The 11,321-nt window shown below is 45.6% G+C and overlaps 1 protein-coding gene and 1 pseudogene across 1 annotated transcript in view; both read left to right on the forward strand.

Moving 5' to 3' along the window:
- LOC102435989 (mitochondrial uncoupling protein 3-like) overlaps window positions 1–4,880 on the forward strand; it is an 8,223-nt gene extending 3,343 nt beyond the window's left edge. Inside the window, exons 3-5 of the mRNA XM_023764046.1 lie at window positions 1,052–1,153; window positions 1,626–1,806; window positions 4,557–4,880. Coding sequence (XP_023619814.1) covers window positions 1,052–1,153; window positions 1,626–1,806; window positions 4,557–4,671 — 398 coding nt within the window. The 3' untranslated portion in view covers window positions 4,672–4,880. The remainder of the gene's footprint in view (window positions 1–1,051; window positions 1,154–1,625; window positions 1,807–4,556) is intronic.
- Window positions 4,881–5,175: 295 nt separating this feature from the next.
- LOC111828264 lies at window positions 5,176–10,916 on the forward strand (annotated as a pseudogene).
- The last annotated feature ends 405 nt before the right edge of the window (window positions 10,917–11,321 follow it).

An 11,321-nucleotide genomic window follows, 5' to 3' on the forward strand; every position in this document is an offset into this window, starting at 1 on the left:
GGTGTCCAGTTTTTCCAGTGTCTCTGAAAAGAGGGTCCTCCTCAAAGTCCTCCTGACTTCCAACAGGCTACCAAATTTCACCTCAATTTGCCGCCCCCTCCCCATGTGCGGGCCTCTGAGAGGGGAGGCCAGGAGTGAAACGGGAGACCCCTTCCACACCGCACAGAGGGGAGGGAGACGTGTCAAGGAGCAGCCATACCGCGGGGCAGGATGTGCGAGGTTCCACCAAGAGATGCAGGCCCGGAGGCAGCAGGGCCATGTGGGCTCTGGAGGGAAGGCGACGCTTAAGCTGGGCCTCAGAGGCTCTGCAGGCTCTGAGCGTGTGGAGATTGCAGGGAGGACCTTCCAGGCAAACGCTGGAGAGGTGGCTGCAGGGCGTGGAGAAGACACAGAGGCAGCTGTGAGGAGTGGGCACAGGAGGTGCTGTGAAGAGGGAATTCCTTGGGAGCACGGCTTTAGGGGTCCCTTCTTATCTAAATGGTGGCAACCCCGACAAATGCTGGAGTGCCTCCCACATGGAGACCAGGGGACCCTGAATCCATCAGAAGAAACAGTGGCCCAGTGAAGGTTAAGAGCAGGACGGACACCTGGGTCAGAGCCCAGGCCTTGCACTCACCTGCGCTGGGCCCTCCCGGAGCCTGGCCCTCCTCTGAGAAACCAGGGGCTGGTCTTGATGCGCTCCTGGACCCTGCAACACTGCACTCTGTCACCGTTGCAAGAGCCCACCTTCCTCTTCCAAAGGAAGACTTCCTTTTCTACCTTTAGACAAGTCTCAGGGGGGCATATGTAAATTTTGATAGATTTTGCAGATTATCCTCCAAAATGTTCCCCAAACAAACACAAGTGGGCCCCTCTGTTTCCTGCCTCTAAGGAGGACATGGATAATCTGAGAGTTGTTAACACTAGGTTATGTGTAATCTGCTCAGTGGAGCGGATGGGCTAAGACCACTGGGAGGGGGCACCATGCCCCCCAACTGGGGTCTATGGCCTTGCAGCCAGGGGTCCACTTCTCCTACTCCCCATTTATCAGCCCACACTCCCTTTCCAACAGGAACTTTCCCCAACATCACGAGGAATGCCATTGTCAACTGTGCTGAGATGGTGACCTATGACGTCATCAAGGAGAAGCTGCTGGACTATCACCTGTTTACCGGTGAGGCCCTGGGCTCCAGGCAGACAGCCCTCCCGCAGCAGGGAGGGAACCTGCAACGCCACATAGTGGGCGCCACCCAGAGGCAACTGGGCTTTAGACAGATCAGAGAGGAGCAGTGCCCAGTACATCATTGAGACGAGTAGGAAGAAGCCCTGAACGGGGAAGCCAGGGACCTGGCTGGAGCCCAGCACCACTTCTCACCATGTATCTTTAAGTGGGGATCACCTACTCTGACTTCAGTCTCCTCAAACAAGGTGGTTGGGCTGGATGACCTTCCAACTGTGGGACGGCTCAGTCCTATCTTGCCAGTCCTTACCAGGGGCTCACCCAGGGCAGTGAGAGATGGAAAATACCACCCTTATGCTCAAGTTCACCGTTTAACTGGGGGCATACGATAAGCACACATGGGACAGAAAGCAAGTGCTCATCCCATCTCACAGCCCCGGCTTCGCTCTTCCCTTCCCTGCTGCAGACAACTTCCCCTGCCACTTTGTCTCTGCCTTTGGAGCCGGTTTCTGTGCCACAGTGGTGGCCTCCCCAGTGGACGTGGTGAAGACCCGGTATATGAACTCGCTCCCAGACCAGTACCGCAGCCCCCTGGACTGTATGCTGAAGATGGTGGCCCGGGAGGGTCCCTCAGCCTTCTATAAGGGGTGAGCCTACCCCTCCCGCCTCCATACTCCCTTCCAGAAAAGTTGGCTCACTCTTTCTCCCTCCTTCCCTCTCCTTCCCTCTCCTTTCCTCCTGCCCTTTCCTTCCTCCATCCTTCCTTTATTCCTTCTTTTCTTTCTTCCTTCCTTCCTTCCTTCCTTCCTTCCTGTGGTGAACAGTACAGATGTAAATGCCACAAAGGAGAGTATCAAGAACTATGGAAGTTGGGGGGGAAATGAGCCAAATCCAATTTGGAGAGTCAGGGGAGGCTTATCCGAGAAAAAGGAGTCTAGGGGAGAATGAGCCAAATCCAATTTGGAGAGTCAGGGGAGGCTTATCCGAGAAAAAGGAGTCTAGGCGTAGGTCAAAGTGCTGTCCCCAAATTCACTGGGCCAGGAAGGAGGGAAAGGTGGTTAGTAATCTTGAGAATTTTCCCAAACCACTGCCACACTGTGGATCACCACTGATGGCACCTGAAGGGCCAAAGTATGTCACATTCTCCTGCTTCTGTGTCTTGGCATTTACTGTTCCCTCTGCATAGAATGCCTTTCCCGTGCCATCGAAATGCTCTAAATATTTTTTGAATAATTTTTTATTTTTCAATTATAGTTGATGTACAATATTATATTAGTTTCAGGTGTACAACCTAGTGATTAGACATTTATATATGAAGTCTTCACCCTGATAAGTCTCGTATCCACCTGGCAACATATATGGTTCTTACAATATCACTGACTATATTCCCTGTGCTATACTTTACAGCCCCAGGCTATTCTGTAACTGCCAATTTATACTCCTTAACCCCTTCGCCTTTTTTAAAAATGCACTTTTATTGATTTCGGAGAGAAAGGGAGGAAGAGAGGGAGATAGAAACATCAATGATGTGAGAGAATCATTGATCAGCTGCCTCCTGAACGCCCCACACTGGGGATTGAGCCTGCAACCTGGGCATGTGCCCTGACCGAGAATCGAACTGTGACCTCCTGGTTCATAGGTCGACGCTCAACCACTAAGCCACACTGGTCGGGCAATCCCTTCATCTTTTTTATCCATCCCCTCAACACCCTCTGGCATCAGTCAAAATGTCCTTCAAGACTAATTGACAAGCCACCTCCTCCCGATACTCTCAAGTATCCTGTGAGCTTCAGCAATACTTCCTTGATACTATTCGTATGGTATCTACTACCTCCTACTTTGTGTAACGGTATTTGTAAGTTTAATTTATCCTCCATGCTAGAATGTAAGCTCTTTGAAGCCAAGAACTAGTGGCTTGAACATCTTTCATCTCCCTGAGTCCCAAGTACAAAGCCATCACTCAATACATAGGTTACATCATGATCATTAAGTCACTGAGTACTAGGCCTTGTGCTGAACACTCAACAACCTCCTGAACTGGGCAGTATTGTTCACATTTACTGAGGAAGAGACTCATAAATATCAAGTCACTTGTCCAAGATCACAAAATTAAAACGGCAGAACCATCAGACTTCACCCAACATGTTCATTATAGTGCTAAGCTCTTTTCTTCGCCCTCTCACCTCCCACCACTGATGAGAACTTTCTGGAGCCCAGGGTTAGATTGAACTCAGTAAACAAACAGGTTCTAACTCCTGGGAATGACATCATCAGTCTGTGTTTCCACTGACAGTCTGTTCTTTTCCTATAAGTGCCTCTATGATTACAATCTTAAGTTGTAGCCACTTATCTCTGTTTATTATTTTACTTGGGAAACATTTGCTTTGCATCTCATGGGTGCGGACCTTGTGCTATCCTTCCTCAAAGAGCAGCAGACAAGTAGGTGACATCTACTGAGCATTTTCTGGTACTGGCCCCTGTGCTGTGTGCTGTGCATAACTCATTTAATCCTCACAACAGCTCTATGAGGTAGATACCGTTACTGTATTTTCCTCCTTTTACAGCTAAGGAAACTGATGCTCAGAAAGATGAACTCAGCTGAGATCATGAACCTAAAAACTGGTAGAGCTAAGATTTAAACCCAGGTCTGACTCCAGAGTTCACGTTCATTGCCTCAGGAATATACCCCCTATACTCGAGGCTGAGGGTTCAGAAGAGGCCTTCGCATGAGGTTATGATAACCAAGCCAATTCCTACAGAGCCATTAGCAACCAGCCAGGCAAGGACATTCCAAGCAGAAGGAGCAACATGGGCAAAGGCATGGAAATAAGGGTCTGGCAGAGCAGAGAGGACCAGGAGGAGATCAGCAAAGAGAGGCTGAGGAGGAGGGCAGGGCCAGGTCGCAGGCTCCTCCCGGAGTCTGTGAAGCAAAGCTGAGGTGGGGACAGGACAGGCAGGCGCCCCGGAGATGAGCTAAACTTGGTGTTACACGGTCTTTGGCCTGCGGTATCCCAGCTTCTCGGTGCCCTGGCAGGCACCTCATCAGGGGTGAACATCTAGGATGTGAGCCCAGAATCACCCGGCAGCTGAGGGAGTCACGTGGCTATAAAAGAGCTACTTAACCTCCCTGGGTGGCAGTTTCCGAAAACGACAACTGGCAACAATCAGCTATCTTATAGAACTTCGAGAATAACTGCCTGATAGAGTAACCTGGCTAAAAATGCTCCTTTCCTTCCTTTCCTTCTGCCTGAATTCCTTCATCAGAGAAGAAAAAGACTGAACAGACCTTAGAAAATGTTCATGACTAACAGGTCGTTGGCACTGACGCTGTGATGGGGAGAGCACAGATCTCTTTCCACTCCACTCCGCCTTATGTTTTGGTTGTTTTTCTCATCAGATTTACACCCTCCTTTTTGCGACTGGGAATCTGGAACGTGGTGATGTTTGTAACCTATGAGCAGCTGAAACGGGCCTTGATGAACGTCCAGATGCTACGAGAATCTCCGTTTTGAATAGGTCAGGCCACTTGGATGCAACTGGAACAAAATCAGTTAAGAATGGAATAAAACAGTGGGTCCACGCACACGGGCACAGACCCACACATGTTTACAGAACTGTTTACTTGCTGATGACTCAAGAAACAGAAGGAGAAGAGGAGGAAGGAGTCTGGTCTTCAGTGCGTTGTCTTTTTCTTTTTTTTTTCTTTTTTTCTTTTCTTTTTTTCAGTGTGTTGTCTTAATGTTTTTGTTTTGCACTGATAAGATAGCAAATAAATTATATTAATTTTTGAAACCCATTAAGTTGGATGCCTAACATTTAGGCAAGAAAAAATAAACCAAACAGATCCATTTGGATAAATTGGAAGATTGTAAACTGGAAAATCTGATTAGACAATGAAAGAAAAGACTGCAAGCATTGGTCGGGAGTGGCACATGATAGCTTGGCAATCTGCTAAGGAACCTGGAGGGACATTGCCAAAGCAACATAAAGCTTGTGCCCGCAGCCTTTGATTAACCATGGACCTCCAGCCGTCTGTGTAATGTGTCTGCTATATCGAATCCACTGGGATTCTAGGAAACATGAGGGGAAAAAAAGAGAAAACCTGGAATTTGTACCAAAGGAGCACTGCTGGGCCAGTGTGAGGCCGAGACTCGTCATCAGTCCCTGACAACACTGGAGATTCCAGAGGACAGCCTCAGTCTCCTTCCTGTAAAATGGGAGTAAAAATCCCATCCCTGTTACTTCACCAGGTTATCATGGGATCAAGTGGGAAACTGGACAGAAAAGCACTTTGTAAAATCAAAAGTTCTGTACAAATGTAAATATAAGGACAAGGCCTTGGTAAAGACTTTGTCAGGACAGTGAAGAAGTGCCAGGGAAGTTCTTAAAAGACGGTTGATTAGATTTCAGCCAAATGAACCAGGGACTCATGGGCCAGGAGTAACAGAGGATGACATATAGCCACGGGACCCCACTCCCATGCAGCCCCCATTCCCTGGCTGTACTGTGAAGCACCTTGAAGAGTGTGCGACTTGGGGGGAAGAGATAAATGGTGGAGTTGAGAGCCTAAAGTAGCAGGACTCAGAATTTTTAGAAAATTATTATGACTTAATAAAGGAATTCACCTTGGGTGTTGGAAAGAAAACAGCCACTTTTCTGACTTCTCTTTCTTGGACAGAATTTCACTTTCTTACTTCAGGCTTCCTGTTTGTAAGGGCTGGGCAAGGTCTGCCCACACGCCCACACTGCCTTCTTCCCCCTCCTGCAGGCTGGTTGCTCCGCCTGATAGAGCTTCGGCTCCTCCATCTGTAAAAGGCAGGCTTGAACCAGATGACCTCCTTCTGGATTTAAGACTAGACATCTTTCAGGTTGACACTGGGGACCCAGAATGTTTTTCTGCTTCTTAGCAGCCTGTGTGGCTCTGATGGCAAAACTGGGTTCAAACCTCGCCCCACCCTCACCTCACTAGCAGCCTAACCACCAGGAATCCTGGCACCTCAGTGTCCTACCAGAGAAATGGGAACAATCCCCACCTCACAAGAATGTTCAGCAAAATAATCCCTCCCTCCCCACACAGACTCCTCTACACCTGGGAGAAAGTGAATACCCACTTACACTCAGCACTTTCCTAAATTTAAATTGTAATTTGAGATCATCTACATATATAAACTGGAAAATTCAAACAAAAGCAAAAAGATAAAAATTATCAATTTAATATCTGGTTTGGCTTTCAATTAAAATTCCTGTTTAAAATGTTCTCTTACTGCCCTGGGTGGGTTGCTCTGTTGGTTAGAGCACCCCAATATGCCCAGGTTTTGGGTTTGATTCCCAGTCAGAGCACATACAAGAATCAACCAATGAATGCATAAATAAGTGGAACAACAAATCTGATTTTTTTCTCTTTCTTCTCTCTCTCTCTCCCTATCTCTCACTATAAAATCAACCAGTCAATAAAATAAAATTTCATCTTATTTTTTACTTGACTGACATGTGCAATTGTGTGTGTGTGTGTGTGTGTGTGTGTGTGTGTGTAAATGTTTTTGTAGGGATGATAAGAGGAGCTGGCTGGGCAAATATCTGAGGAAGAGGGTTCCCGGAAAAGAGAAGAGGCAGTCCACAGGCCCTATAAGATTGCACTTGGCATGTTCAAAGAACAAAAAAAAGGCCCGTTTGGCTGGTGTAAAGTGAATGAGAAGATGAATGTGAGAGCATTCATTTATTCATTTATCAAATATGTAAAAGTTGTGCCAAAGGCTGAGAAGTCAGAGAACAGCCTATTTTTGGGAAATTTGGCAGAGAAAGGAAGGAGAAAAATAATGTCCGTTGTAAAAGGAGTAAGCAAAAAGAAAAAAGTAGGCAAGTCCTGCAGGTTCAATTCACATACACACAAACACTAGAAGTAAGGAAAGATTGAAGATGAGGGGAAAAGACTGCTGAAGCAAGGCCCTAGAGAAAACAAAAGAGCACAGAATACTGGGTATAGGTGGGACGAAACGCTCTAGAAAGGATATGAGAAACCTAGAAATAGAAGAGTCATACGGGCAAAATTTTTGAAATAGAGAGAAACAAAATGAAGGCATTCTCCAATCCTTTCAATGAAATTGAGGAATGGTCAAATATAAGAGTAGGGCCGAAACCGGTTTGGCTCAGTGGATAGAGCGTCGGCCTGCAGACTGAAAGGTCCCAGGTTCGATTCCGGTCAAGGGCATGTACCTGGGTTGCGGGCACATCCCCAGTAGGAGATGTGCAGGAGGCAGCTGATCAATGTTTCTCTCTCATCGATGTTTCTAACTCTCTATCTCTCTCCCTTCCTCTCTGTAAAAAATCAATAAAATATATTTTAAAACATATATATATATATATATATATATATATATATATATATAAGAATAGGCTAGTGGGCCTGGAGAATCCTATATAATAAAAGGGTAATATGCAAATTGACCCTAACAACAGAACGACCAGAACAACCACTGGACCAGTCACTATGAGGTGCACTGACCACCTCTTCGTCCCTTTCCCTGGCCAGCAGGCTCCGATTGCCTGATGGCCACCCAGGGCAGGGGGGGGGGTCCAACGAGCGGGCTGGAACAGCCGACCTCTTGGTCCCTTCCCCCGGCCATCAGGCACTGATCACCCAATGGTGAACGGGGAACTGGGGGTGGGTAGTGGCAGGGGGAGGGGCTGGCTGCGGGCAGCTGGGGAAGATGGCCCTGAGCACAGGCCAGGCCTAGGGACCATACCCACACATGAATTTTGTGTGTTGGGCCTCTAGTTATCTATAAAACAGATGATTTTAAAAGCTCTTTTTTCTTCTTAAAATATAATCTAATGAAGAAACTTAAATTCTCTGATGCATCCCTGACACTGTTCTCTGTTCTCTCCCATAAAGCAGTCCAGGCATTCTAAAGCCTATAGAGCAGTAGTTCTCAACCTGTGGGACGTGACCCCTTTGGAGGTCGAACCACCCTTTCACAGGGGTCACCTAAGACCATCGGAAAACACACATATAATTACATATTGTTTTGTGATTAATCACTATGCTTTAATTATGTTCAATTTGTAACAATGAAATTGGGGGGGTCACCACAACATGAGGAACTGTATTAAAGGGTTGCGGCATGAGGAAGGTTGAGAACCGCTGCTATAGAGTGAGGCCTCCATCAGGCTCCCCACAGCTGTCCCAGGGCCCTCCCACCACAGACAGGGAGTCCTACATCAGGCACAGCCACCCAGAGAGCAAGCTGCCCGCCAACATGCGACAGGGTCTTGTAAATTCACAGAGAAAATATGCAAAGCAGGTTGTTCTCTACATTTCCAAAATCAGTTATGACACAGAAATATAACTTAAACATGTCAAGAAAGATTAATGCAAATACTTTGACGAACTATTATAGTCAGTATTATTTCTTGCTGTATCTTTACCTTTAAAAGGCCTAAGGACAACTTTTTTTGTATTACAGAGGACATTGTGAACAGTGATAAGATTTATGCTTCACTGCCCAGTTTTCCTAGGGCTGAGTGTTTAAGTTTTCTTGGCATAAAAAGGTAGGAGTACAGTGATATTATAAATCAGTCTAGATCATCAATTTATTTTTTTTGAAATTTGAAGAATGTTCACATGTGATGTGTCCATTTGAAGAATGGTCACATTGTTTACTAATAATGCCAGTGGAGACTGCCATAGAGGAGGCATGGTGGGTGGTGCAGGCTGGTCAGATAATGACATAAAAATATACAGAACCATACTGTAGATAAGATCACCAATTTAGGCCCTCAACTCTCCAGATCACTAGAGATTACAATGTGATACATAGTTTATACAACAAATGTTTTATTTTAATGTATCACTATCTAATGACAATTTTATTCTCTTTAAGATTTTGTAATGAGTTGAATGCAAAATGACTAGACGATGGAACTTTCGAACTCTATATTCTTTTCAATAGTTGAGCATACTAATGTTGCAGAGCTTGCAAATGGCCTTGAGATAGACTTTCCCTTGTTAAGAAATGTATTTCTATGTATTGCTAATTGGGCTTTGCCAATAAGAAGACAGGGCCCTACCCTGGCTGAGTGGCTCAGTTGGTTGGAGCGTGGTCCCGTACGCCAAAAGGTTGCGGGTTCAATCCCCAATTGAGGCACACGTATGGGAGGCAACCGATCCATCTCTCTCTCTCTCTCTCTCTCTCTCTCTCTCTCTCTCTCTCTCTCTCCCTCCCTCTCATCAATAAAAACATATCTTCAAGTGAGAAAGAAGAAAAATAATGGGGGGCGGGGGGGGAGAAGGGGGAGGAGGAGGAGAAAAAACAGGGCCCTGCCTGAGTAGCTCAGTTGGTTAGAGTGTCATCTTGATATACCAAAGTTGTGGGTTTGCTCTTCTGGTGAGGGCACATACAGGAAACAACCAATGAGTGCATAAATAAGTGGAACAACAAATCAATGTTTCTCTCTTTCTCTTTCTCTTTCTCTTTCTCTTTCTCTTTCTCTTTCTCTCTCTCTCCCTCTCCCCATTTTCCCCGCCTCTAAAAAAAATAAATAAAAATATTTTAAAAGGAGAGACAGTAATAATGTGGATTGTCGGGTGTGTTTCCCTCCACGTTCTGCGTGGTTTAGGGTTCGGGTCTGAAAGAGGAGCCGCACACAAATGAGAGAGAAAAGAGACGAGATAATTTGGAAATATTGGGGGACCAGGGGGGCAAGTCCAGAAGGACTTCCACTGAAGCTCAGGCCGCTCTAACCTTTTATTGATCTGGGGTAGCCCTTAGGTAAGGAGATTCCAATGACACACAGATTAGCTCATCAGCAGACAATTTCCAGAAATAGGCAGAATATCTAATCAACAATAATCAACAAGGATTTACATAAGTATCTAAGGAATTAAGTGAACTAAGGTGGGGATGATGCTTCAGCTGCCATTATCTAGATTAACTGGGTGGTGCACAGCCCCGACCTTTGCTAGGGCTTCAAAGGTCACTAGCTTTTGGGGGTCTCTACTCTTCTCTGCTAGTGAAGACCATAGATAGTTTCCGACAGTGGATCAACTTCATTCACAATGATAGAATGTTTAATCTGTAAACAAATTTAAAAGTACTTTGGATCCACAAAAGATCCTCTTACCACAGGATGGAAAGGAAAGCAGGAGTCCTGAACAAGAAGCTTTGTCAGCTCTGATGCTGATAAAAAATGAAGATCCAGCTGACACAGGCAGTATAAGCAGTTTGGGTCTGTCTACAGGATACACAAAGCTTATTGATTTCCTACTTGATTAAACTCTCAACTTTTTAATGATGAGAAATCTTTCATCAAAAGTTTGCAAATTCTCACGTAAGTCTCTGGGACAGCTTCCTTACAAAACTAGAAAAAGTTCAAAACACTGGTGAAGAAGTACGGAGGTATCCTGACCAGGAACTTACCGAGAAATGCAATACTGTCTCTCTGTATTAATAATGTTATAGTCACACAACTGCATAGCAAGAACAATCCAATTATGATTTGCCTCTGGATTTCCTACACTGTGGAAGCCTTCTTGATTTGGACCCTGCGACTTATAAGCACAGTTCTAAACAAAAATTAGACATTGCTTGTTTCCACGGCTCCTCTCCCTAATGAATTCAGCCCACCAGCCATAGTACTCCCCAGAATATTAGACCAATTATCCAGAAGTCACTGCCCAGAAATCAGCTCCTCACTTACTGTACTGTCCAAAACTACAACACTTCAAAAACCATCAGAGACATTTCAGGGTTATTACTGAGCGTTACTGTTTTTGGAGTCATAATCCTGAAGTAATCCCTACTTTAGCTCAGATGTTGAATGATGGGATGAGAAAAACCTTTTCCATTTGATAGGAAAGCAGAGCTACAAGGAGAGTTTGCTTGTGTCAATATGGGTGTTTACAAGCGTTACAAATACCAAAGAACGTCCAGCTGGAGTGGCTCCGCGGTTGAGCGTGGATCAATGAACCACGACGCCACAGTGCAATTTCCAGTCAGGGCACCTGCCTGAGTTGCAGGCTCAATCCCCAGTAGGGGGCCTGCAGGAGGCAGCCAATTGATGAGTCTCATCATTGATGTTTCTATATCTCTCTCTCCCGCTGCCTTCCTCTCTGAAATCAATAACAACATATTTTCAAAAACAAGAAAACAAATATCAAGGAACA

The sequence above is a fragment of the Myotis lucifugus genome, unplaced genomic scaffold (genome assembly GCF_000147115.1).
Source record: "Myotis lucifugus unplaced genomic scaffold, Myoluc2.0 scaffold_313, whole genome shotgun sequence".
NCBI lineage: Eukaryota > Metazoa > Chordata > Mammalia > Chiroptera > Vespertilionidae > Myotis > Myotis lucifugus.